Source organism: Aythya ferina (assembly GCF_964211825.1).
Source record: "Aythya ferina genome assembly, chromosome: 17".
Classification (NCBI taxonomy): Eukaryota; Metazoa; Chordata; class Aves; order Anseriformes; family Anatidae; genus Aythya; species Aythya ferina.
Genome location: NC_140316.1, coordinates 14,161,966 through 14,189,200, shown reverse-complemented (window position 1 = coordinate 14,189,200; position 27,235 = coordinate 14,161,966). Strand labels below are relative to the sequence as shown.

The 27,235-nt window shown below is 42.5% G+C and overlaps 1 protein-coding gene across 3 annotated transcripts; it reads right to left on the bottom strand.

Moving 5' to 3' along the window:
• Positions 1-603: 603 nt before the first annotated feature.
• PTPN11 (protein tyrosine phosphatase non-receptor type 11) lies at positions 604-27,119 on the bottom strand. Of its 3 annotated transcripts, none has more exons than XM_084491538.1 (16): positions 26,986-27,119; positions 23,089-23,211; positions 21,804-21,998; positions 20,514-20,706; positions 19,113-19,229; positions 18,502-18,615; positions 14,339-14,435; positions 13,673-13,752; positions 13,399-13,557; positions 10,724-10,855; positions 9,690-9,844; positions 8,983-9,050; positions 8,647-8,798; positions 5,532-5,644; positions 5,244-5,345; positions 604-4,078 (listed from the first exon to the last, which is right to left on the bottom strand). In XM_084491538.1, exons 1-15 carry the CDS (start codon positions 26,997-26,999, stop codon positions 5,276-5,278), a joined length of 1,782 nt encoding a protein of 593 aa, XP_084347664.1. In that variant the 5' UTR covers positions 27,000-27,119; the 3' UTR covers positions 604-4,078; positions 5,244-5,275. The 3 variants fall into 3 exon arrangements, 2 of the variants coding, with proteins under 2 accessions (XP_084347664.1, XP_084347665.1); XM_084491539.1 differs by lacking the exon at positions 26,986-27,119 and adding an exon at positions 23,630-23,649; XR_014684350.1 differs by lacking the exon at positions 5,532-5,644.
• Between the last annotated feature and the right edge of the window lie 116 nt (positions 27,120-27,235).

Here is a 27,235-nt window from a genome sequence, read left to right as displayed (position 1 = left end):
TTTGTGAGGGTGCCCCACACCAAGCTCAGCCATCAGCACAGGAACAGCGAGGGCCAATTTTCGGGAGGTGGAGCAGGAAGGAGCTGCAGCACCCAAGCACTGCAGGAGTGCAGGACACCCTGGCCACGAGCCATCGAGGGCTGACCACAGGGACAGTACCTGGGAGGCACGCAGACCCTGCCACGGGGCAGCCAGCAGGCAGAGGAGGACAGGAACAAAGCTGCACACTCGCACACATCACATTTAGCATCCTATCTAACAGGAGTTGTGCTCCGCTGGCTCTGCAGAAGGACATCCCATCCCGGGGGGCTCAGCAGCACTGCAGCTCAGAAGCTCTAACGCCGAGGCCTGAAGATTGGTGCCCATACACCACGGGAACCTGGAGAACAGAGTAACTGACAAGCCATCTTATGAAAATCATTTTTATTTCCTTTTTTTATTTTTCCCTCTTTTTTTTTTTTTTTTGAAGTTCTGATGTTTACAGATATGCTTTTATTTCTGATAGCAGAGCTTCGCAGCAGTAAAAATCACAATGCAGCTAGCAGAGCAACTGAGCTACGACCCATAAATACCAGCACAGAAAACAATGGACAACCACCGATATTTCTATACATGAACTATTCTTTTAATGTCACATTTTGACAATTGTAAATGGTCTACAGAACGTATGTGGGCAAAAGGCAATAAGCGAGTCTTTTGAAACACTAGATGTATAATAAACAGCGCATTATCAACATTTACATGATTCACATCAAATTGATGACATCCTAAATGTATTCCTTTTAAAGGATAGAGATTTTTTCAATAAAATATTACAATTTCATTTAATACTCTGGTACAATACTTCATACATTGCAGGAAAAAAAAAATAAATGCAAGGTCTACTCCACCTAGTAAGAGGATCCTTTTTCATTAGTCTTTAGTACTGTAATAAACAAATCACAATAATGTCATAAATAAACAGGCTTGAAATTATTAATTACATGGTTCACTATTTAAAAGGGAAAAATTAAAAAATTAATTTGAAATAATGGAAAAACCAAAACCTGACAACACATCCTAGTACCAGCTGTGATTTTTCCCATCCCTACAATCAAAAAGGAAACAGGTTTTATAACTTCGTTAGCCATATCCTGGTTAATTAGGTTTCAGACACATATCTCAAGAGGGAAAAGTAAAGTTTGGTCAGGATTAATAGGAGAACCAATCAGTCCTAACAACAGTTAGCTGAAATTAAAGTGTATGCTATAAAACATTCAGTAAAACAAAGTCAGCAGCAAATTCATGCTGGCATAAATTATTGTGCCTTAGGAGTTGGGTTAAAGTTTCCCTTGTGGTGTAAAGTCTCCTGGACCAGAAGACTTCAAAACCACATCCCTTTTCCGTTCCACCGATACAGCAACAGCTTCTAAATCAATGCACAAAAAGTCTCTGAAAATCTCCCCAGAAATACATGAAGCTCCAGTATTCACTCATCTCCTCTGAACCAAAGGACATTTCTCTTTCTCACTTCATCCGTCATAAAATCCAACCATTGTTCAAAATAATTTAAGAAATGCTCTAAGAATGATCCCTCTCTTGCTTGTGCACGAAAGGCAGGCAGATTTTATTTCACAAGGTTTACCCTTTGGTATTCAGCAGGGCCCAAGACTCCACTAAAAAGAAGCAGAGCATTTATTCACAATCTTTCAGATTCTGCTCCCCTCCCATTGACACTCCTCTGCCGTATGCTCCCCAGGACTAGCACACATTCTGGAGTACGAATACCCTGGCTCCAAGAAAAAAAAAGGAAAAAATCCTACAGTGGCAGGTTCTAAAGGGCTAACACGAGGTTATAAGAGGCAACGTTTTGTTGGCCATGGAACTGATGAGTGTTGATACAGGTCAATCACTTAAGACACATCACATTAACCAAGTTGGTAACAGAGTTCAGATTCATTCAGGATCCTTCTCGTTTCTCTTGACTTTTCCTTTGACATTTCAGTTGGGCACACAGTAGCTCCAAACCTGAACCACCTTCCACCTCGCTGTAACGTATGAAGCGTAGAAGTTGGCTAACTCTACACAAAGTTTCAGACAAATATTGAGACTGCTGTCAATTGCTCTATGCAAATACCAACACTTATATCTGATCCCTGTTCAGCAGGATGAAGCTGTAAATAGGGACAGGAAAAGAGGCAGGCCACGTAAAATAGGCATCTCACTACCAGATGGATAGATTTCTCTCTCATCGTAACGAGAAATTTTAGATCAAGATAGGGCACAAATATCATGACTAGACTGTAAGGCGATGACACTGAAACACATTATGGTACGCTGGTGACAGGAGTTCCAAAAAAACCCAAAACCTCAAAAGACAAAAAGGACAATAGGCAAAGTAACAAAAATTCTGCTTAACATTAAAGAAGCACCTTCATTCAGTTCCAAGTGTTCAAATATTTGATTCTGCAAAGCACTCTCAGGAAAAGGCAATGCAATCTCCCACTTAACCTTTCACAAAGCTGCATTAATTACATTCCAGGCTTCAGCATCATTTCACGAGGAAGGCCACCAACGCCACGTCATTGGCCCTGCACCCTCGCACACAGCAACTCAACGCAGTGCTCGCCGTCTGCACGTGCTGTAGGAAAATGGCAATAATTCCTTAACTGCCTAAGTCTTCCCCAAAAACCCAGGGAGAGACGTTGGTAAGACACCACTGGCACCTAAACCTAGGGACTGATTCTGTCGCTAGTGCACACACGCCGGCCGGGACGGCTCCAAGGGGAGCTTCTGCTCCAGGCATAAGACAGAGCAAACCAAGTGAAGAAACCCAATTACCTGGCAGCTTAACGGCGGCTCTTAGTTCTAGAGCCTCTAGAAGAGGGTTTTGTTTCACTGACAACAATCAGAAGTGGTTTCAGATGAACAGGAACGGCAATTTTAATGCAGCTCTGAAAGGCACTTCAGGTAGAACGGTGACAAACTCCTGTCTGATGAAACGAACCGGGACAAGCTGCTGGCCTGGCTGCCCTGTGCAGCTAAGGCCATCACAGTGGACAGCGAGCTTCCATGCACTGCTTCCCCCACACAACTTCAATTTAGCCACTTACGCTATCGTAAGGCCTTCCTAAAGACAAAACCAAACCAAACCAGAAGGCCTAGCAGCTCCCACCTCCCCAGGAGAAAGGGGAAGAGGGTTACCTTAAGGTAAGAGCCTGTGCAGTGGGTGACTTGTTTCACTCTGTTTTTAATGTGCTGTCAAGGTGTTAGCGTGCAGCTTTTAAAATTCACTCTACAAGTCCAATCTCCTGCTTAATAGATGAATACAGACAAATTAACAGAGACAGTATCTTCACAAACCACTAGGCCACTGTGCCTTTTGAGAGATACAGTAAATTCCTATTTTGGGTCGAGATCACAATAAAAAGAAACTTCATTTGATGTAAAGGCTACCTTACAAAATTACTCCAAAATAGCCCGTCCAGCCACTCAGCTAAGTTGTAATCAAAGCCATCAGTTACCACAAAAAGCATCTTCACATACTGCTCACCCCTATGAAACTCAGTCTGAGTTTGAAATGTATTAGGACTAGTTTTACCATGTAGCTGATTCTATTCACACTGGTGATCCACTGTTTTCGATCAAGTATTGTTCCCATCAGTATTTTACATGAGTGTAACGGATTTATCCACACCATTGTTCTCCCACCACCCACCCCCAGAAATCCCACAACGGCTCAAATGAAGAAAAAAACACAACACCAAAACCAACTAATAGCCATACTGTGAAACAAAAATACTATTAAAAAAAAAAAAAAAGGCATGGATGACAGTCCAACAGTTTGCTGGATTCAAAACTGACTCTACAAAGTAGTTGTCTACATTGTAGAAAGGATTTCCTTTTATTTGGAAAATAAGCAATTGTAAATCAGGTATTGGAGAGAAGAGATATAAACAATCTTTAGATGGTCTTAAGTTTTGCCTACTGTTGAAGGATTAAAACCGTAAATTAAAAAGGTACCAAGCCTTCAGAATTCACCATTCATGTGAAGCTTCTTCCATCTCTTTCTTGACCTTTTTAAAAACCATATTCATTTCTGGAAAAGGAGGAGACAAGAAAATACAAACTATTTAGGTCAAAACCAAACAAAAACAACAACAAAAAAGCACAGTTCATTCTTATTCTGACATTATACAGAAGTGCTCGCTTTTGACTCACAAAAGCCATAAACTCAACTGAGAGTCTCAAACCTTGCTCGTAAACTGCATGGTGCTTTGGCATAGAAGATGAGATTGTGCATTTGAGATTGTGAATAAATGGAATAGATGCATGTAGAAGATGAGGTTGTGGACTAAATGGGTGAAGCATACTTACAGTTACCAAGTGGAAAAGGGAAAATAGGATGTCTGAGGTCTTTAAAAGCACAGGGGGAAAAGATGATGAAAGGCTTTAGGTTAGAATCCAGAAGAAGTAAGTGACTACAGAAAGACACCTTAAATTCCAAACTATTCCTTTGCTGTATTCACAGCCCCTTAACTAAGCATCAGAGATCTGCTTAGCTAATAACCAGTGCATACTCAATTGTCTGACTGCACAAACCAAACTATAATAGCTACTTAAAACATAACAAAGAAATTCTACAGAATTCTCTTTCAGCAAAAGCAAGGTTTAATTTTACGAGTATGACAACAACAGTACACAAACGTTGATTTTGAAGATTTCACTCCTGGCCAACAGTAGTTTAAAAACTTCACTAAAAGGGCCATCATATTAGATCAGTTTCACTATTTTCTTCCAGTATCTGCTCCCACTACACAGGCACAGCAGTAATCTTGCTTAACACATCTTTTATGAGGCTGAGCATTAGATCAAGTGTTCTTTGAATTTCTTTAGATGCGCACAAATCCTTAGCATCAACCAGCAGCAAAGACCACTTATTAATGACATGGAAAGTTCAGACTGTAGCTGCCACTCATCGTACAGAACTCCAGTCTCCTGAACAATAAAGATGTCCAACCTATGTCACTGGTGAGTCAGGACATGAGAACAATGAGCAAGCTACCAAGCTAATACTCCACGTTGTTTTGAAAAGGGTAAATATAGACGCACTTGATCAAAATTAGTCTCTGGAATTTAAACTCCTTAAGGGCAGAGGGATTACACGCATCAGAAAGTCTTCTTACAGTTCAGTTTTGCATAAATTTTCTTCAAACCCCACAGCTCCAGGCCGGATAGGCACAGTCCCTCCTGAACATACATACCTGCCTTTGCATGGAAGTCTCTGTACATCTTCTCATCTGAAACTCTTCTGCTGTTGCATCAGCCCCACATTTTCATATACTCTAGCACTATCTTCTCTCATTCTGTAATGAAACAAGTGGTTACAGTCTGAATAATCCTGTTTGAGAGAACGCAGCGACAATTTATTTTGCTCAATTTAGCTTAAGGGCAAAGCACAGGGCAACAGACTAAGGGCAGGTTCTGTGGTAACTCATTCAAGATCACTGAAAATTAGTGCAGTTCAAAACTAACAACAGAAACTAACTTACTCTGGACACGTTGGGGTTGGGGTACAGGGTGGAAGAGGGCTCTGATCCCCACTTGTCTGGTCCGATAAAGAATATTTAATGTTTGTGTACTCATGACCTTTTCTTTTACTCTTCTGTGAAACAAAACACAGCAAAAAGCCAGCTTTAAATAACTATTAGAAAACAATAATTGAAGGAATAGAGAAATTACTTGCATAACTAATCAAATTTGTGTTTAGGAGGGTTTGTCTGCGAACACGAGAGCTCAGTTCTGTAGATAATGCACACAACACGAATAGGACCTAAAGCTTGGCTTTATTTGTTGAAAAACGGGGCTCTTCAGGTCTTACAATAACATCCCTCTTCCCACCACCACCTCCAGCAGAACACACCAGCCTTATGAACCAGCAGTCGTACGCAACCTTCGTCTTACTTGGCAGACGAAACCACGTTTCATTCTTTACCAGACAGAACCAGCCAGTGGGCCTCCCACTGACCTTATTTCCATCGCAAAAATGTGGCCAAATGAGTAACAACACTGTTTGTGAGATCTCTAATAAAATAACATCCTGGGCCATTAGATTTGATATAAAAAGAACCCAAGCTGTCATTTATATTCTGTAACATATGTTACAAGCTGCAGCCAATTTTGCTGGCATTCATCTAAAGATACCAAAGGCTCCAGCAAGCAAAGCTACAAGAAGACAGAGGATTCTTCTTCTCTGTTTTCAAGGCAAACATCCACAATCCATACACACTCTGCAACCTGCATCTAAATGAAAGCCTTCCTTTAGGATTTTACAGGATGGTGGCTTTTTGTTTGTCTCGTTTTGTTTTTCACATGCTCAAACAAGTACTACAAAACTGACCTGAGTCGATCTCACAACAGAGACTATCAGAGCCTCCGCGGAGATCTGGCTGCTGCCTCCCCATTAACAAAGCTCTGCACAGCGTTTTAAGTTGAAGTTTTTCACGACGGTCTTTTGAAGCTTGCTCAACTCTTTAAGTTATTTTACAGAACTTCTTCCCATCTCAGCCTCCCACCCAGTCCTGACAAATCACTTTCAAACAGACCACCAGTCCAGATTAATTGCCTGGAAGGCTAAAATAAGACACAATATTCTCAATATTCTCAAGCCTAAAACCAGAGCTTGATATTTTTTTTAACCGCATGATGAATGGCAGTTCAAGCTATAGATATTTTATACAGTAAAAGCAATTAAAAGGAATTGATCGGTTCTTCTATTACTTAAGCTGATTGGAACAGATAAGCCAAGATAAAGTAGGTATCTGGCTTCTCTTCCTTCAGCTTAATTCACTGCAGCTATCCTTTCTAATTCATAAGAAAAGAAATGTGGTAAGAACTACTTGTTTCCTAGATGTAAGAGAATATAAACATTTCCAGGGGAAAATAAATAAATAAAATAAATCCGATTTGCTTTTTTTCTCCACTTGTAAGCTGACAGGCAATATCTAACACAACACTTAAGTCTAAGGAACCTCGAGGCTCTCAGCATTGCAATGCCAACAGGGAATGCTGGCAAAGCAGAGAATTTTCTTCTGAATTTAAAAAAACCCAGGCACGTCTGTGAATGGCCACAGCTAAATGTACACAGGCACTTCATCCCAGCTGGCTGCAAGTGCTGCATGACAAGAGGGACTGTTTGCCTGGGCTAGCTAATGCAGCTACCTCGTTTCTTCCTCAGAGCTGGCTTGTGTTCATCCAGCTTGAGAAGCAGACAGGCAGTGCAACTTCATGCTCTTTCCTACGTATGTGCCTTAAGTCACTCCACCAGCTTTGTTCAGCTTTCACATTTTACTGTGTGTTTTACTGTGTTTTACTGTATAGTCAGTGTTGCTTCTGTCTGAAAGTCACTGTACTGTTTTATTCCCGTGGCTGCCACCAGCCCTTACAGGTCAAGACTTCATGCATAAAGCAATGCTCAATTTTCAAATCAAGAAAATTTTACTCGTGTGCCTCCTGAGCTAGTAATACAACAGAGGATGAAACACAACTAATTCAGCCTGATGACTATAGGAGAAATGCACTGCTCCACTCAATATCAGAATACCATTCAAAACACATTACAGCAATCAAGAAGTTACAGAACTGCTTCGTAAATGGCAGCAGCAGAAAGAGACTGTATTCAAAAGCTGAGGATACAAGGATTGCATAACACCCATGCAGAGGTAGGAGGGAGCTCTAAGGTGCAGTCAGATGACAAAGCCAGGGGGAAAAAAAAGTACACCTGAGGGAGTTCTTGTTCTTCACTTTGTGTCTAATCAGCATCAGAGCAGACAACAGCTGTCCTGGGGAGAAGAATAAAGTCTCTACCCTCTCTGCTGAATGCATCTACATCACACAGGCAAATGTAAAACAAGCTCTGCCACTCTCCAAAGAAGCCAGAAGCCACACAAGAGTGCAAAGGCTGAGCTGGCACATTCCACCTCTAAAAGAGGGATTGCATCTCACACCTGGCACTGCACTAACCATGACCATGAAGCTCCCCACACCTGCCTGATCAGCTACATGGGTTTATCTCCTGATCAGCAAGCCAGCTGCAGAAGGTAAGATAATGAAATTCTGAAAAGAAATGATAAAAATCCCAGATGATCAGAGGTTAGGGTAGAAAGTGAAAGCAAAAGGGGATAGAAAGCGAGTTCTTTATAACAAAACTATGCACTCAAATCCTACAGCCTTTTACAGAAGGTGCAATGGGGTACCTGAGCTGGAGGAATGAGGTGGGGTCTCGTGTTTATCACCACACATTCCAAAGTTCTCATCACACCAAATCACTCTAAGTGATTTTTTTTGGACAATGTACTGCAGGATCACCAAACTCATTCTCTACCATCTTTTAGTCCAATATACACTGCTTTTATTTTAGTTTTCTAATTCCATCTAATAGTTTAAGTGATTCTTAAGCACAGTGAACTGACGTACAGGCTACCTTCCATGAACACAGGTTCCAGACCCAGCATTTTCACAATGCACTGGCTCCACAGTCAGCAGGCAAGCCTCCAAAAGTCACAGGCAGCAAACGAACAACTCTGCTCCCCACTCCCATGGTAACATGCTCCTACGTCACGTTTTATACTTTGTACTTTTACTTTTTATATTTTAGCACAACTATACCTGCTCCTCTTCAATTCTGCGCTGTAGCGTTTCAATGTAGTGCTGTACTGCCATGTAAATAAATCTGTACTGTGCTTCTGTCTGAACCATTCCTGACCGTTGTGATCTCACCATCTGAATGGTCTTTGGAACGTCAATATCACAGTCCACACCTATGAAAAATCATCATGATGTTAAGAACAATAAAAGAAACTTCACCTTTGGAGGACAGACTGGCCTGGTCACTTGTTCCAGCAGAACGCAGCACAGCTGAATGACCTTGCAATTGTTTTGGTATGACGCATTGGTGACCTATGTCAATATCCCAGCAGAAAATAAAAGTGGCAGGAAACCTACCTTTTTCTCTGATTATGTCAATAAGAATATCAATCACAATGAAAGTTCCCGTTCGCCCAATTCCAGCACTGTAAAAAGAGAAGAAAAATTAATCACGTTGCTGTTCCTGAACAAACACCAGAACATTTAACCCAAGCTATGAGTCCAACATTTAAGAAACATTACATTTCCTAACTATTAACCAAAGCCAAAAAACAAACCATGCAGACAAAAGTGACTACAAACCTAACTTTCACAGAAGAGACAGAAGTTGTAACAGCAGTTTCTGTACGTTAGGGTTTATTAACAACCTTGAACCAGAAATCACTACAAGAATTTGCTTTACAAAAAAAATTAATTTATATGTTGAGAATGAGCAGTGATATCTCACTCAGAGAAGGTGGGATGAGAGACCAGAATTCCCAAGAGCCTGCACCTGAAATATATCTAGTCAAGACCGGCACCACCTCATACAACACCAGAAATTCTTATTGATATAGGCATGCACACTCTGAAAGATGTCCTGCTTAGGAGACAACCATCTGATGCCTAACCAGCATACATAATTTCCCCAAAAGTAAAGCACAAACGCCTTGGCAGATAAAAATTTGAAGAGCTCAACAGGAACGTTGCCTTCCTTTAAAGTTTTCAGCTTTTCCCTGACACCCTTCCCCAAACAAGGATCCAACAGAACTCCACTGATGGAGAGGAACAGTGCAGCACTGTACCTGCAGTGGACCACTACTGGTCCTGCATCAGAAATGCTTTCTTGCTTATGGTGCACCTCCTCTAGAAAGTCTAGCACGCCACCAGGGTCACTTGGGACTCCGTGATCAGGCCAAGTTCGGAAGTGATACTGCCAGACTGTTCTCTCTGTGTTCCCCTGGAAGGAAGATGCCAACATGTGAAAACAAAATCCTTCAAATAAAAACCAGCTAAAAGCATTTACTTGGCAAAGGTGAGTCAGATCAGAAGGTGGCACATCCAACCTCCTGCTCAGCATCCATGACCACAGCTCATTTAAAGGAGGGAACAGGCCAGAGTTCTTCCTGGTCTGACAAGTCGATCACACCACCCACTTCCATAGCTCCCTTTTTTTTTTCATGTAGCTGTTTCCTACATTTCCATCCTCACCTTTAGAAGCCATGGCAAAGCCCTGTCTGAGGGTAACCAACGGTGAATGACCTTCATCTGTCAGACTCCTCATTCATGTGTGTCATTGTGTCATTTACCTTACACGTTTTCACACTGTGTGCACACTGACATATCAGTTTAATACATCCTGTTTATTTGCTTCTTCCACAATTATTTTGCACCCTCATCCAAATTGTTCCTTAACAAGGAAGTGCTATTTCCACGCTGGTTCACTTCCTCACCTTTGATATGCTTTAAGTGCCCTTTCTAGATTCTGGATCGCATACAACCAGTTTCTTCTACTACAACCATCTCCATGAAAGGACAACAAATACTTAGCTGGACTGAAGTGCAATTACTTAAAAGCACTAGATGCTTCTTTCCAGATTTCCTTAAAGCTCTGCAGCCAGGCATCTTGTACCAAAAAGTGCTTAGGTATAAGAACCTTCAGTTAGCCCAAGGACAAAGAGGAAGATGTATGGAGCTAAAGCTGGAGCTTCAAAGAAAGAGGCAGGGCTCAATTTATTAATCTCTTAGTGCTTTTATTGATTCGAGAGAAATACTCTTTCTGCATTTTTTTCCTGATTTGCAACCTAGACTAAAAGGACTGATCTACTGACATACTTACCTGCCCAACTTTAGAAAGCTTAAGCTCTCTTAGCGTGTAATCATGTGCTGCACTCTCCTTAACGTTCCTAACGCGCATAACGCCGTACTCCTTTAGGGAATATTCATCAGGCCAGTACTTGACGCACTTACTCTGCAAGATTTAAAATTAAAAAAAAAAAAAGATTTAAAAAAGTAGTCAACAAGAAGAAAGACTGGTTTGTAAACTGGTTAAACAAACACTTTTCTGAAAGCTTTCATTTCTGAATACATAGGAGGCAATTACTAGCACCGAGCAGACAGCTAGCTACCAAGGTGAAGTATATTTGAGGGGAAAGTTTCTTTTCCCCATAACAAAAAAACGGATTATTTCAGACAAAGAGATGCATGCAACCTCTCCTTTCTGCAGGTTTCATGATCATCTTAGTACCTGTTTTGCTTTAATAGTTTCAAAGCCCAGGGATTAAAATAAAGTTACTTACACCTCTACCCAGCTAGTGGTTTCAAAATATCAAGTAAGAGATGCTTAAGCACATAATTCCCTATTAGACAAGATGCCTTTTTTTTTTGGTGGTGTTTTTTTGGTTTGTTTTCTCGTTATTTTTGCCCTTTTTCCCCTGCCTTCTCCAAAAGGGTACAAGCTAAAGGAAAGCTGATGTTCAGTGCACAGCCCTGAACACAAGAGCAGCTGGTACAGCAAGTCCAGACCAGAACACTCAATGTTAAAACAAGCACGACTCTGACAGAAAGGATGCGTGTATTATCAGCCTAATGGACTAATGAGTACAAAACACCACTTCTAATCTGTGAGCATTTGTTTGCTTCTTCTTCAATGCATTGTAAAATATGTTCAGAACCCTGGGCAGATCTGAGACATCTCACAGTTCCTCACTTTCTTAAGCAAAGTGCTCTTGAAGTCATCTCTGATCCAGAGATTTCTCTCCTTCCTGCATAACTGAAAGCATCTTGGCCTGAGATAAAAAAAAAGCTTTTATTTTCTATCAGAACTGTTATTTGCAATTCTTGAAGAATTTAAATAGGCACCAAGAAAAAAAAAAAAAGGAAAAAATCAATGCATGCAGCACTGATTAAGTAATCAGACATTGAAGTGTTTTATACAGCCAGAGCACAGTAAGCAGGCTTAGCACAATTTGGAAAGAATCATGGAGAAACTGAAGAACAGCACGGCCCCATTAGTAGGTTATCCAAAATAAAGAGGCATATTCAAGGCAACTCTTCCAAAGCAACCCCATAATTTATTTTTCTTCTTCCAAGAGAAAGATCTAACAGGAAGGTCACTGGAAAGGGGTAGCTTCTCTCTCCTTCAAAGCATTCTTAGGAAGAAAACACAAATCATGCTCCTTTATAAGGGGTAATGAATGGGAGTTTACTAATCCTAAAATAAAATAAAATAAAATAAATCCACTGAATAGATCCTTTGGTTTCTACAAACAGTGATGGCAGCTGTGATACTTAGATGAAGAAGAGAAGTCCAAAAAATCTACAGCTATTTGTCTTCTGCACGTCTATGCAGGGTTTTCTTTTGTGGCAGTGGTAAGGAAATCCTGCAGTTATCAGCCATCCACGGAAAAACATCAGTTGTACCTTCCACATGAACTTTTTTTTTTTGAAAAGTGACACTAATCTATGAGAAGAGTTTTTCCTTCAGAAACAGATCAATGGTTCAATGAAAAAGGTGGACAATGGTATGTGAAAAAAAGGAGAGAAACTGAAAAAAAAAAAAAATCAGGAAACGTTAAGAAGATCAGGAGCAACATATTCCAAGGATGAAGCTATACTACACAAGGCAGCGAATAAAATGATCTCTGTAATTTAAAGGTAAAAGTGAGGTTCCTGGAATCCACCACCGTAGGAAAAATTTCCTCTTTTAACACAGTAAATATTGCCAGAGCAGTGTGCAAGGTGCTTACAGACCACAGAGGCTGAATAGGCAGCTCTGTTCACGAAGAACAGAGCAGTCAAAGCACCCAACTTCAGGAACAGAAGTGCTAAATCATCCCTGACTGCGAGGTTCTTAACCTGGTACATTTACAGCCAGAATCGCTAGCTCAGCACACAATGAGAATCTTATCAAATTCAAGCACGGAAAGTAAAGGCAGAAGAAAGAACAACCTTCTAGCACAGTCTAGGAAGTGTGACCTGAATACTGCAGTTTCTCGTTAAAAAGCAACATCCTCATATCCTCCAAGTTCGTCTTTATTGGAATAAAATCCCACAGTTTGCTTTTTTAATAAAAGTCTACACAAACTTGGTAAGCCAAAATAAATGGCAATGCCTTTTTTTTTTTTTTAAGAAAAAAAAAGGAAATAAAAAAAGAAAAAAAAGAAGAAAAAGAAGAAAAAAACAGGAACAGGGAAGAATGCCTGCTTGGCTACAACATCCAGCCTTCCAGTGTCTCATTCCCTGAACAACTTTACAATGCAAAGATTCAGTAGCCAGAATTTAATCAGTTAAACCTTACAAAAGGGAAGATCCCCTGGTATGACAGGAGTATACTCTCAGATCCCACAGGCACCAAAAAAAGAGGACACTCAGCACCTTCCAGAAACAGGTCTCCAAAGACTGTGGTGGCACACCAGATTTCAGCATGAGTCAATATAACCAGGTCTGTTCAGTCCTTACTTGCACACAAATGCCATGACCTTTCCTGAGGCCAGTTCAAGATTCTGTTTTTACCTTTCCTCTTTCCACTTCTTTTGTTGTCATAACAATAACTCGAGAATTCTCCTGGAAGACCATCCTCCAAAAATCATTCACTGTATTCTGTAGGCAACCTTGAGTAGCAATGTAGCTTTTTTTTGGCTTTGAGTTGTTGCACTTGGTTTCAAACTCGGGCTAGAGACAAAAACAATTTAACAACCAGTGACAAACTTGATTTTTAGAAGCCTAACTTCAATCTAGGAGAGCAAGTTAAAAAGTAGGCATGGGCTGTAGGTAGGAGCATACTTACCATAATAATATTAGCATTGATATAGTCTGAAACAGGTTCATTTGGATCACCATCATGTAGAACAACTCTGGTGTGATCAACTGGAAGAATACATGCATATATACATACGTTAAGCAGCTGCATCCTACAGCTGTGAACATACAGCTACTTTTAAATACTCAACAGATAGGTACATTACTTACTGCTACCAGAAACAACTAAATTGTCCCATTCTGTAAATTAGTGGCTAGAATACTCAGCTTTTCCTCCTCCTCACTTCCAAGTGTCCAATCCCTAACAACCTGGACCAACACAAGTGTTTATCTAAGTCAACACAAGTGGGCTCAAACGCTGCAGGATTTGCACCATGCAGTGTTGTACCACCAATTAATCCTCTTAAGTCTGAGCATTCCAATTTGCTGAAAAACAGTTGAGAGATGTGACGCTTTTAAATGAAAGCTGCAGACAAATATTAGGGAATCAAAATATCTGCATGCACCAAGTGCAAATGTTTGAATGGAGATTGGAAATTGTATGGACTAATACTGATAACATAAAAGTGGAAGTTATCATTAAAGAGAAGAGAAAGCGCTCTGATGCTTAATTAACTCTGTATTCACCAGCTTAAAAAAATAAAGCAGAGAAAAGTAGCAGGCTTATATTATAATGAAGGAAATCAGTACTTACAGGGTAATATGTTTTTGTATCTATTTTTGTTCTTGTTTTCTTGACGCTGACCTTCTTTACGACTATAGAGAAGTTTGCATTCTTGCTGCTGTAGAGTCTAAATGAAAACAGCAAAAATAACCGGTTTCAATAAAAGCATAAAAAAGAGGTAGAGGCTGTTTCACCACAATTAGAGTTATCCTTTCCTCACAAAAAGGATGATACTTGATTATAATGCCAATCAGTAGTCAGAGAGAGAGAAAGGGAAGGGGAGGGAGATCCCAGGTTCCTCCAGTAGGTTCCTCCATTCAGACTAAGTACAGCATTGCTTCCAAGGTATGAAAAGACAGTGACAGAAACACAGGAGCATGAATGACAAGGCTTTGAGTTTTACTGAGTTGGTTTTTTTTTACTGTCTAAAGACCGTTACAAAATTTTGTATGTGGAAATTTGGCCACCTGAAAAGGCACTCAGAATAAAGGAAGTAACACGAGCAGCCATCTACAGAGCAGGTCCAAACACAACCATTTATCATTAGTGTTGAATTTCCACTGCCAACCTGCAAAGGAGTAAGATGCTCTGCAATCCTGGATTCATTACCTGAGCTGTGCTGGCTTCCTCTAGCCCTTACCAGCCTTCCTCCCCTGCTTCAGCTGCAGCCAACCTGTGGCCACACTGCTGGAAAGCCCCTAGCCAAGCCCCTGAGACAGAAGGTTGTTTCACAGCAGTGCCACAAGAACAGATCCTCCAACCTGCAGCCAGACCAACCCCAAACCTCCTACCTGACCCTAGTCAAATCACCAAGGCCAAGGTCCACGTGGGAACGCCACAGCACTTCCAAAGGAAGGTGAGATAAGTAAAGTGCCCAGCACAATGTCAACACACAACATCTGAGGGAAAAATAAAACCGAACAAAAAGCCACCAGTGCAAAACAAACCTTGCCCAGCCCTTCCCACGTTACCATGCTAGGGGATGGGGAGGTGTTAGGTAACTCCAAACGTGCTTATCCATAAATCATCCTCAGGCAGAAACAATAAATCTGCACGGGGATTTCTCCTGTTGGCAAGGCCCCAATTTCTCAGCGTCTGGTTCACAATTAATAACGACAAGGACAACAGCACTTCCAGACTTCATCAGCGTTGCTTAGGAGCAAATCCACATCCTTGCAAGGAAGCTGGAGGGACCAGAATCTCAATGCCTTTGTTCCAAGTTTTAATCCCTAAAGCAGTACCGGCCTGACTAGAAGAAACACTCAGGCTTTGGAAGCTGCTCCCTTTTCTAATACCACCCTTAATACTCCTTCAGAGATTGCTCTTACTTTAGAGCTTGGGCATTTCAAGCACATTTGCTCACTTCTATTTCAGTCTCTGCGATTGTTACTGCCTCTCTTGGTGACCTTGGACAATTAGGCTCATCCTAAAGCCAGGGAACTAAAGGACAAAAGCAACACAGCAGAGCTGTGGGGTTTTGTGTTTGTGAAGCACGGACAGAAAGCACGCTCCCATCAAGTGTGCTCACTGCTCCCAGCGATGGGTGAAGCAGCACTTTGCAGCAAGCTCACCTCCTGCCACACTGCAGGTCTTTCAAGTGCCATCATCACAGAGCACCTTTAGAGAATAACACTTCTGAGTCTCGGCCAGGTGGAACACCAAGCAAAAGAACCAAAAGCTAAACTTTGCCAGCAGGTTAAAAAGTGGAAACAATTAAGCGTGTTGAAACTAACTTCAAACATCCTCACTTCATACAGTTAATTATTACTGCTCTGAGCATCCCAGAGGAGAGATCCATGAGCAGCAGAGACTGTAACAAGCCCCTTATGAGATGTAAACAATGCAGCAACAAATCCAAAACACAGTCCTCAAATCCACTCTGCTACCCAAGCACTAAGCTCACCACACAGTCATTTTCCAGAAGCAAAAGTGTTACAAAGACTGTCAACATTTCTGCCTGGTGGGTAACAGCACGAGGCACATTCTTCAATATGCCTAAAGACAAGTAATTTAGAGGCACCATCTGGGCTGCCAAATGATAAACAGGCCATGCAGAGATCCACGGACAGCCTGGAGTTTGCCCCCTGCCTCCTCCCACTAAGGCCGACAGTCACAGCTTACCTGAGGAGAATGAGAAAGCATGACATTAAAACTGCTGGGAGATTGCTTCGTCACCAGAACCACCACAAAACAAGGTGGGAAAAAACAAGGTTTAGGGCTGACCTCACTAACAGCAGTGAAAAGGAAAGAGAGGTGGAATGTCTCAGTAAAAAAAAAATCATTTACTTTTTCTCTAAGACTTCAGGCTTGCTAGCAAATAGTTTTGTTCAGGGAAGTTGTGGGACAGGAAAACACCTTGCTTCTAAGAACCATAATGGATAAATCCATTACAAGCTTATTCCACAAAGGCCAGAGGTCAGCAAAGAAGTGATACGTGTCAAGTAATAGCCCGGTCATTTTGACAAATCAACGATCCGTTCCTAAACACACCGTACAAGAGCGCTTCCCTCAAGAAAACAACATTGACTCTCAGTCTCTGGTGGGCCAGCACCAATTACAAGCAGGGCAAGCCAAGCAGGGATACTTTCTCCTTTTCATGCCCTCTAAATACAAGGAAGGTGTGCTTGGAGTCTAAGGAAACTAACAGAAACACTGCCTGGCTAACTTGGAAATGGCTGTTCAGGCTAAACAACACCGTGATCACAGCACAATGTATATTAACTGCCATGAGAGGACAAGGCACGCCACTAAGCAGCCTTACCAAAAAGCAATTAACCCCCAAATGCAGGTTCTAGCCAGCAGAGCAGGGGGAGGCCAAGCTTCCTGATGTGCAGGCCCCATGTCCAAGTTCACGTGTTGAATTCTGACAGAGACAACTCAGGGTTGAGGCCAGGTCACCTCCCTGAGAGGTTCACAAGCCACAGATGAGAACTGTTCGTGATTTTCAGCCCTGCCTGCCATGACCTCAACTATTATATTCTACCCACACTTACAGAGAAATTTGTTACCTCTTTTTTTTCCAACTCTCACCAACGGTCTCAGAGCGTAGTCCCTACAGAAAACAAGAGCAGACTGGAGCGCATGGAGCTAATGAATGTGTCTGGACAAAAAGTGTTTCATCAAAATAGCGCTTTGCAAATCCATCACTTTCTGAGAAGTTTCTTAAAATAGCATTACAAAGCCAAAAGCAGCCTCTCTGACAGAAATCTTAGATCACAGGACTTTCCAGTTTCCTGTTGCCATCTGCTGGTGGAGTTCCACAACCCACTATGGGGGTGTAGGAGATAGAGAGAAGTGAGCTCCTTATATTTAAGCCACGTGTAAAGCTTTTGGCTATGACCATCACGTGCAGGCAGTTAAGTCACTCCAGTTGTCAGCAAAGGGTTAGGACCTAGGCTGGACTCGAGTAGCTTGGAATACACGACGCAGCATCCACTCTTAATTTTCTCTACTTGTGAAATTACCGGTTTCAGCTGTATTTGCTCTCAAATCTGGAGTAGCTCCCTGAAATCACTAGGACTTCATTCAAAGGAGGGAAGGCTGGGCCAGCACAGCTATGGTATACACACGAGGGGTATGAGGAAAAGAGAGAAGGAAAGGAAGTGCTACTTACTGGGAAGGAAATGAAATTTCTGGAGAAAACAAAACAAACTTAAATCTCCAAGAGCCCAAGGAATATAGATAATCAATGCTGCTTCACCTCAGAGCTTGTTTGTGAGGATACTGCTACTGTACTGGGACCTGTGTCGCCAAGAAAAACACAGGCTAGGAATCAGGCCTTTGCCTCTACAAATATAAATCCAGCCTACAAGCCTCCTCCAGTGCACGTGGAGAAAAGGGACCCAGGAATGAGTCCAATTAATTGTCCTGGTGGGCCAGGTCTGATGCCAGCTGTAGTAAGGCTCCCTCTGATGGGGAAGATACACAGGAGGGACTGTGCTTAGGTATTGAATGAACATCCTGAAGAATCTAATTACCTCTCAGGAAAAAGGTCAAATATTTCATTCTTTTTATTAGCAGACACAGGAGTGGAACTGGTAAGTTTTAAGATACAATCTACCCGACACAGGAGAAGGGAGCAAGAACAGGGATCTGAAGTGATGGAGACAAGCTAATGTCAGGAAGGCAGTAACAGACCTCTTTTAAGTAGCACAGATTTTTGATAACATAACATTTGAAATGTAATGAAGTACCTCAAATTCTTCCCAGAAGCCCTGCTTGACTTTATCTGTAGTCTCTGCTAGCTTGCTTAGCTCTCGCACTCTGCTTTCGATCTCTGCAGCGTTAATACGAGTGGTATTCAGAGGCTAAGAAAGACATAAAATATTAAACAGAGGTGTAACAGTGATACAGAAGACAGTTAAACCCAAATCCTCTTTGTTAAGTATATTTTATATAGGCAATTCTAGGATCCAGGCATCTATTTGGACTTTGGGACTTTACCATTCACACACTGAAGGGCAGGGAGGGTAGAGAGGAAAGGGACAGGGAACAAATGTTTTTAGATAAAGTCTCATGGTTGTTCTTCAGTACCTTAAGTTGTCTCATTCCTGGACTAGTCTTGTGATCCCTATGGACTATAATGAAGCCAAGGAAAGTTCTCCTCGCATCACAAACATGAGCCTGCCACTGGCACATAAAAACTATTCCAGCTTAGACTTAAGTGACCAAGTTTGTCATCCAGTTTCATGAAGTTTCATTCTTCATTTTCACAAAAAACAAACTTCTCTTCCCAAACAACATATGCTGAAACTAACATATTTTTTTTTGCTGCAAAATTTATTATTTTTCTCCGTTCACTCACCTGCTTGAGTTGCAATACTGTGCCCAAAGTTTCTACCATAGGGTTCTTCTTATAATGCTCCACTAGGTCGGTCAGAGAGTCAAATTTCTCCCCTCCACCAACATCGTATTTTAGATCCTTGAAAGACAGATGCTCAGTCGTCAAAATAAATGCACTTCATCATATGAAGTCTACACTGACATCATCTTTAGGCTATGCAGTATTAGAGAAATTCTCTTTAAAAACACACAAAGAAAAGTCTAATAAGACCTTTCTGCTAATGGCTGGTAAACAAGAAGCACACACAGACACTAAGGAGGACAGCATCCTTTGTGTCATCTAACTGAAAGTCACTTTGTCTGCCTTTCCAGGAGAAAAGACTCCTCCTGATCCGAGGCTCAGTCAGCTCAAGCAGGCTACCTGAGCTACTATGGGATTAGAATCCAGGGGACAGCTTTGGAAATCAATTCACATTACGATTCAGTCCTGAAAGGCAAGCATTAACTGCCACCGTGCGTATTTTGGTGAAGCGATTCTGTTTTTTTTTAATGTCATGAATGCTACCGGTAGTTAACTGCAAAGCAAAGAAGTTTTCTTGAAAGGTTAGCATAAATACAAAAATCAACAATTAAATGTCAAGGTTCTTTGTCCAAGGAATAGTTTGCTTTGCCTTAATGCAGAACGGGGCAGCCTCGGTAAGGCACACAACCTGATGTTTTCTGGTCTCTCTTATGCTCAGGTTCTACAAAACACATCTGTTTCCATTTGACAATTGTTATACAATTAAAACAAAAAGTCACAGATTTGAACATTTAATATGTTCAAATGGGCATGGATGAAAATATCAAGACCGTAACTCAGTAATATTTAAATGAATATTTTAATGAACCACCCTATATTAAATTCAGGCCTTAGATTTAAAAGCGTTCCTTAGATTAAATACTCAAATTTGCTTACAGGATGTTGATCATTCTCAGACGAGGCATTATAAAATGACAGGGGAAACAGATGGACTTGAATAGATCTCTGTTTGTCCAATTACCCCTATTTTTATACAATCTATACAGGAGACTGCAACTCCTTTAAGAAGGTTCACGAACATGAAAAGCTCCATCAGCAAAGGATTTAAGACAGACTTCTGATGCAATCAAAAGCAAATCCATGAAAAGGTACTTGACAGCACAGTACAGTACAACACGATCCAGCCAGACAAGCAGTCAAAAAAAATAACACTGCTATGTTTCTTTAGCTATCGAATTAGTCAATACAATCAAACAGATGATACGTACAGCACATAGAGTACCATGGGAAGAAGGGAAAATACATTTTGGTCTCTATGGAAGTGTTGAACGGCCCTCCTGTTAGCATAAACCTACTGCTCATGGAAATAGTGCAGTTAAAGAAGCTCCTGCTTCATCATACCTGGCAGTGAATCATGACGTGTGTCACTTTAGATTTCCCATCGTTACTCTCTCCTTTATCATCTCCCGTCCGGACAGAAAGAACAAAGTCCCCAGGGTGGCTTTGACTCTCACGCACAAGAAAGCTTCCATGTTTTCCTTTTTCTGTTAAGAGTTTTTCAGCTTCTCTTCCAGAGAGATGCCCATGAAACCACCTTTAAAGAAAGTAACACACAGACAGGTACCCTGCTTGTTATTCCATGGCTGAATCCACTGGGTCTAAATATTTTTACAAAGTGAAACACTTACAGTGAATTTTATTCTGAACAACAGTGTCCAGCTCTAAAGAAAGCCTTATAATTTATAAAAAGAACCCTAACTCTTGGAAGCATACATGTCCATATACACGAGTGATTACAAAGCACTTCAAAGGAGGCACTTCCACAAGCACTGAAATTTGCATTTCATGCAAGCTTCAAACAAAGCTTTGATTTGGATCCCCTACAACAGTCCAAATGGATTCCCTGGTGCCCAATAAATGCGAGCTTACACAGCAACCTTTTCCTCAGTCGAGGCATTTACTCGTTCTATTTCCTTCATAAGGACATGCTTTCCCAGTAAACCTGTGGGAATTTAGTATTTGTGAGACCCTACCCTTCCATCTCATCAGGAACTGGGCAGGATAATCACATAAATCCATTTTTTTATCAAAAATGCAATAATTCACCCCACTACCACTGTTTAATATTTTTCCTTGTGTTTTTTTTTTTTTTTTTTTCCAATTCTGACATCTACTGGCCACAGAGGTTTATTTCGGACATGCACAGACTTCTTCAGTATGTCAAAAGCCTCATTCTCCTTGTGAGCCATGCTCCTAAAACCATGAGTTTGAGCAATTTTAATATTTGCACGCCGTTCACTTTCCTGCTCACTGCTGGAAAAAAGGGTGTATAAAATTACATCCAGAAATATTACTGCAAGGAATTCCAAGGCATAACGACTTCAGGAAGCACTTGGAAAATTTCTGTAAGAAAAACTTTCTCCCAGTAAAAATCAAGGCAACTTTGTCTTTCTTTTTTAGTATTGTATCAGACCAGGAGGAAAGCTTCAAGACCTATTTTCTTCAGCATCGATTATTTTACCTTTAGCTATGTTTATCAGTCTGCTTTTTAAGTAACCTCACTGAAATCAGGGGGATTACTTTCAGCATGATAGTGGCTACTCTTCCACCAAATGGAAGCCAGCCCTAAGGGGACAACATGCATTTATGAAGAAGCGCAGGGATCCCGAGGTTTCCACCGCTATTTCTGACCTTTCCGATGTAGGATCAGCACAGTTCAGGGGATACTTCAGCTCTATAACGTCTCCGTTCTTTTCTTTGAGCTGCCCATGGTGTTCCATGTAATACTGCACTAACTCAGCCAACGTAGCAAACTTCTCTCCTCCGTAGAGGTCATAGTAGTCTCCTGTGTTCTGGATCTTGATGTGGGTGACAGCTCCAGTTCGTCTAACGTTTGAAAGAAAGGAAGAAAGAAGCCATACAAATCAGCTGATTCCCAATCAACCATTTATGGTTTTGTTGTCCAAGTTGGAGCAATCTAGACTTACATTTGTATTGCTTTCCACCTGAAATACTGCACAATAGCTAACCTAGTGCAGCTCTGAAGTGTACTTCAGCCACACATCAGAGGCTTGCAAGAAGGGGAAGTGGCTGTCCAAGAAAAAAAAAATTAATTCTATAACAAAGGGATTCTCCAACTCAATATAGCTCTGTGGTCCCATGGTATCCAACAGGAATCCCTCAGATCCCCAAGAACTGCATGCACAAGCACAACGGGTGGAGGGGTAGGGAAGGGACTCAGCCTTCTCAAGACATCCATCAGAGCTTGTTTCCTACTTTTTCTAGGATTTCCCACCCATTTCTAGGATCTCTCCTTTACCAAACAGCAGCCTTTGCCTGATGAGGGCCGTTTGCTCCTCGAGTCCCTAGTATTCACGAAGAGCAGCTCTCTCATCCGTTAAACAGGCCCGTTATGTCAAAGGTATCCAAGCAGCACCATTCTTATCACCAAGCCTGCTTTTCCTTTTTCCTTCACCTCCTTCCTCTGTCCTCCTTTCTTTGCCCCTACCCCTGTACAGGGTGTCAGTAGGACAAGTGTTACAAAGGATCTATTTTGGAAGCTGAAACAGCACGGCAGTTGCCATTAAAGACTTGCTGACTTTTCCTAGAGGAAAAAAGTCAGAGCAGCATTTCCTTGCAGGTGTTTGATCAGTAATTCAGATAAACTCTGCTACTTTTCTATGGTTATCAAGTAGATTTTTAAAGGGTGTAACATAATGCAATTATCAATTTACTTTGGCTTCCCCAGTACTTTTCCACCTCTCTGCAATATTCGGTAAAGATATTTGGGAACTTCTTCAGGGAAAACAGAGGGGTTTAGGGGAAAAAGAGAAAAAAAAAGTGAACAACAAACTAAAAAGTGATCTGTGCATTATTTCGTCTCTTACAGTTCATTTGTGACCCTTTCCCAGAATAACAGCACCAAATGTACACCCTTACTCAGTTGAGAAGGAAGGCAGAAGACGCTGAAACGTACCTCACAGAGAGCGTAAAGTCTCCTGGGTTACTTTTGCTGGGCCGTGCCAAAAAACTGCCATCAACTCCTCTTGTTAACAGTAGGTTTTCTGCCTCCACCCCAGTAATATTCGGATGAAACCATCTATACGAGGTTAAAAATACAGAGAACAAATAAGTAAATAAAAGAGCTGGTTTTTGAAGTTAATTTATACATCAGGACTAAACAGAACAATACAATAGGTTCAGAAACAGCACTGAATTTTGCTCCTAAACTGGTAAGAATTTCTTAGTAATAGGTATAAATCATTCTTTTCATATTATATTGCAATTTTACATACGGGTAAGCAATTATTTGCAAGTCAAAGAGCTACAGCTACGCATATTCAGATGATTTAGACAACGATATCAAAGAGAGGTACGCAGTACAGTCAGGGACCACAAGTCACACATTGTCCTTACTCCTGGAAGGCAGAACACTCAACGAAACCAAAAGGCAATCAGGAAAAATATTTAAAACGAAACACCGCACAACATTTTAAAGGTTAAAAATTAAACAAGACCTCATCCTTCAGTGCACAGGTTGAGCACCGACCGACAGGGGTCAAAAGGAACAACGATTTGGTTGCCCAGCCTTCTTCCACCTTCCTCAGGGGAACGAGGTGTCAGACCCGAAGCCACTGCTCTGCCTTCCAAACACCATGGCGATTTGTCCAGCCCGAACACACCACACTTAAATACAAGCACCAAGGAATCTCGTATCGATATTCACCACCCACAGGCAGCCTGATGAGTGACTAATATAGTGCCCGGCCAGAGGAGGGCTGTATATGGTCTACAGCCAAGAAGCTGCGTCCCCACCTATGGCATCAGCTTTTGAGACTTATTCTTAGCCATTCGGTTAAGGCATCTGCGTTTCCTCTTAGCTATACGTGAGGAATTTTACTGCACTCCTGCAGCTCCGAGCTACACCTGCGCTCCGGATGAAAGGACTTTTTAATGAGGCACCATTTCAGGCGACAAACCTAAAAACAAAACAGAAATCACCACGCAGCCCGGGAACAGAGGATGCAGCAGCTCAGAACTGTCCTCGTGGTTTTGTCAGGCTTTTATTGGGAAATTAAACGATCTCCTTTATCCTTCGGTGCTGCTGTGAACCAGGCACTGCGCAGGGCACAAACAAAAACGCACTTCTGTATCTGCAAAGAGCACGGCGACTCCTCTTTGTGCGCCGGGTCCTTTCTTTCTCTGAAGTAGAGCAGAAGATGAGGGCGAAAAGGCTCCGCAGCCAGCCTCCTTCCAGTTGTAGAAGCGCTCCATCTCCCCCAAAATCGCACAGCTTTTCTAATCGCTCCTGATCCAGCCAACGTTTCACAGCAAATTGCTGTAGCAGCAAAACACGCGAGTGCCTCTCTAAATTTAGGGTTCTGCCTTCATGACTTCAATGGGTTCAGCAATTCCTCCTGCGCTGAAGGTGACAATATTCTACCAAGCCCCGACCCAGCCTACTCCATCCAGGCACAGCTTCTGTGCAAACATGCTGGGCAGTCTCAGAGGTTCTAGAACATTCAAACTTCTAGCAAGTCATTCAGATGGGAATTTGGATTACCTGTGCACCAATTTCATTTCAAGACTAAACGATCCCTCTTATTCATCTTTTTTTTTGCCTTTTTCTCACTAAAGATATCCTGCTTGCATTAAGAAAATCTAGTGAATACCACCATATCTCTAAGAAAACCAAACCTATGCACCATGGCTCTTGAAAAGAATATATGAAAAAATACTTCCACGTTATTAAAGCAAATGAGAACGAATCAGTTAAGTAATCCTACATTTATCTAATGACTATTTCAAGGCCCAGAAAAGTTGTTTTCACACGATATCACAAGACAAACCGTGCAAGCAACAGCACCTAGCATGAACCGACCATTAAGTAATGTATTTTAGAACATGACAGTTGGACTCAAAGAGCTGATAACCCATTTGCCACGCTTCCAGCCCCAGAATTTTACTTCCATTAGGGAAAAACAACAACAAAGGCATGAGAATATTTTGAATAATCATTTTAAATGCACACAGGCAGGATTCAAGAGACACCTTTGTGTGTTTTTAAATTTACATCCAAAATTGCATAAACACAAAGAGGAGAAATTACTGGAATCTACCTTATAGATTTATTCTGCTGTGACAATCCATAAAGCTCAATTAATTTATCTTCTGTCTCTCACCCTAAACCTTCGTGCACCTGGAAGTAACTGCACACAAGCTGCTCAAAACATTAAATAACTGAAAAATTGTAACTCGATAAACAGAAGGGACCAAAAGCAACTTGTGCTTAAAAGATAGGTTAAAACCCTGAGGTTGTTTAACAAAAACGTCACCCCACACACAGATGCTCCTGCCCAAGGTGGCAAAAAGTTACGAAGTGCAGCAAAAGGAAAGCTACATCTGGGTGAGCGAGGCGCTTACTGCACTTTATGTAACTTTTGTTCTGATGGCAACTTGTTCCCCTGCTCTCTCATCCTTGTATTTTTGGCTTTGAGTAGGAAGATGCATTTGTCAGCCACCCCAAATAGAAAAATGGGGGTGTTAGCGATCTCGGTTAAACGGTTCCGGCCCGGCGATCAAGATCCCTCCATTGAAGTCCTGCCATCACATGTGTGCTTTTGAACCTCGGTGGCCGCATCCCCTCCAAAGCTGGCAGAGCGAGCAAGGGGGCTGCGGGCACAGATCCCGGTAACACAACCCCCACCGGGGACCTTCTCTCACGCTTCCTTTTATAGGGATGGAATGCATTTCAGCCTCTTCTTTTCTTCTTTCCTTCTTCAACCTCTATTGCGAGCAGGTGCAGAGGCTATCCCAAGCAAAGGCCACCCCTGCTAAGAAGCACGATGAAGAAAGCAACACGCACACACGATCCCACGCTCTGATTAAACCGAGTGCCCTCGCTGTGCAGGGCATGCTCCCCGCAGCAGCTCTGGTGGGGGGCGTTCAGCAGCACACCCAAGTCCCTTACGAGCTTACAGCGAGACTAAAATATTGGCAGAAAAGCTAAAATAGTCGGGATCTCACTTACAAAAGCGCAGGGGCATCGGCTAAGCAAGGGACCTTTTGCTGAAAGCCTTGACGTGGTTGAAAACGCAGCCTTGCAACTTTTTCATTATTATTTAGCAAGGGTGCATTTTGCACAGCCAGGGAAAGCTCAGCAGAATCGGCGTTTTACAGGTGCCAACAGGCTGCTCCCACCACACTGAAGAGGCCAAGAAAAGGAGAAGATCAATTTGTTTTTCCACGCCACGCCGGGGCTTTGCCAATCACCTCCACAGCAGGGGCGATCCGAGCGGTGCTGGGCCTCAGCTGTCACCGCCGCAGCGCCACGGAGGTGGGGAGCGGCGCTTTAATTACCCCTATTTTTAGGCTCCTCGCTTTATAACCTTAATAATTTCTCGGCCTGGCTTACAAATTAAAATCTGAGCTCCCAAGCATCGCCCCTGGCCTCCAGACGGCTGGAGGGGGGGTTCCCATAGGGATGCAGCCGCCGGTGGTGGCGTGTGAGGGGGGCAAAACCCCCAAAACACCCCAAGATGTTGCTGTGAGACCCCAACCCGCCCGTGGGCTGCAAACCAACCCCCCCAGCACAACCTCGCCACATCACGGGGCCGAAGGGCCCCAGAAGGGTGCCGGGGCCCGAGCCCTGACCCCACAGGGGGCTCCCCAAAACCCCAGCCCCTGAGGAGGCCTGAGGGGAGCCCCCGACATCGCGGGCCGGGTTTTTCCCCTCAAACCGCCCCCCTCACAACCAGCATCGCCCCCACCCCCAATACCTCAGCGTGAGCAGGGGACAACGGGACCTCGACACCCCCAAAAAAAAGAAAAAAAAAAAACACAAAAAGCCCCCAAAAAAGCGCCCCCCGCTCACCTCCGCGATGTCATGGTGCCCGCCGGGAGCCGGGGCTGCGGCCTCTCCCCCTCCCTGCTTCTCACATCGACCCCTCCCCGGCTGTGTCCCCCCCCTTCCCTCCTCACGCCCCTTTCCCCGGGGTCTCCCCTCGCTTTTTTTTCTCCCCCCCCCCCCTTTTTTTTTTTCTCCCCCTTCTCGACCGCCGGCGGCCTCAGGCCCCGCACAGCGCGGCGCGGCCCGCCCTGCGTCACGGCCGCGACATCGCCGC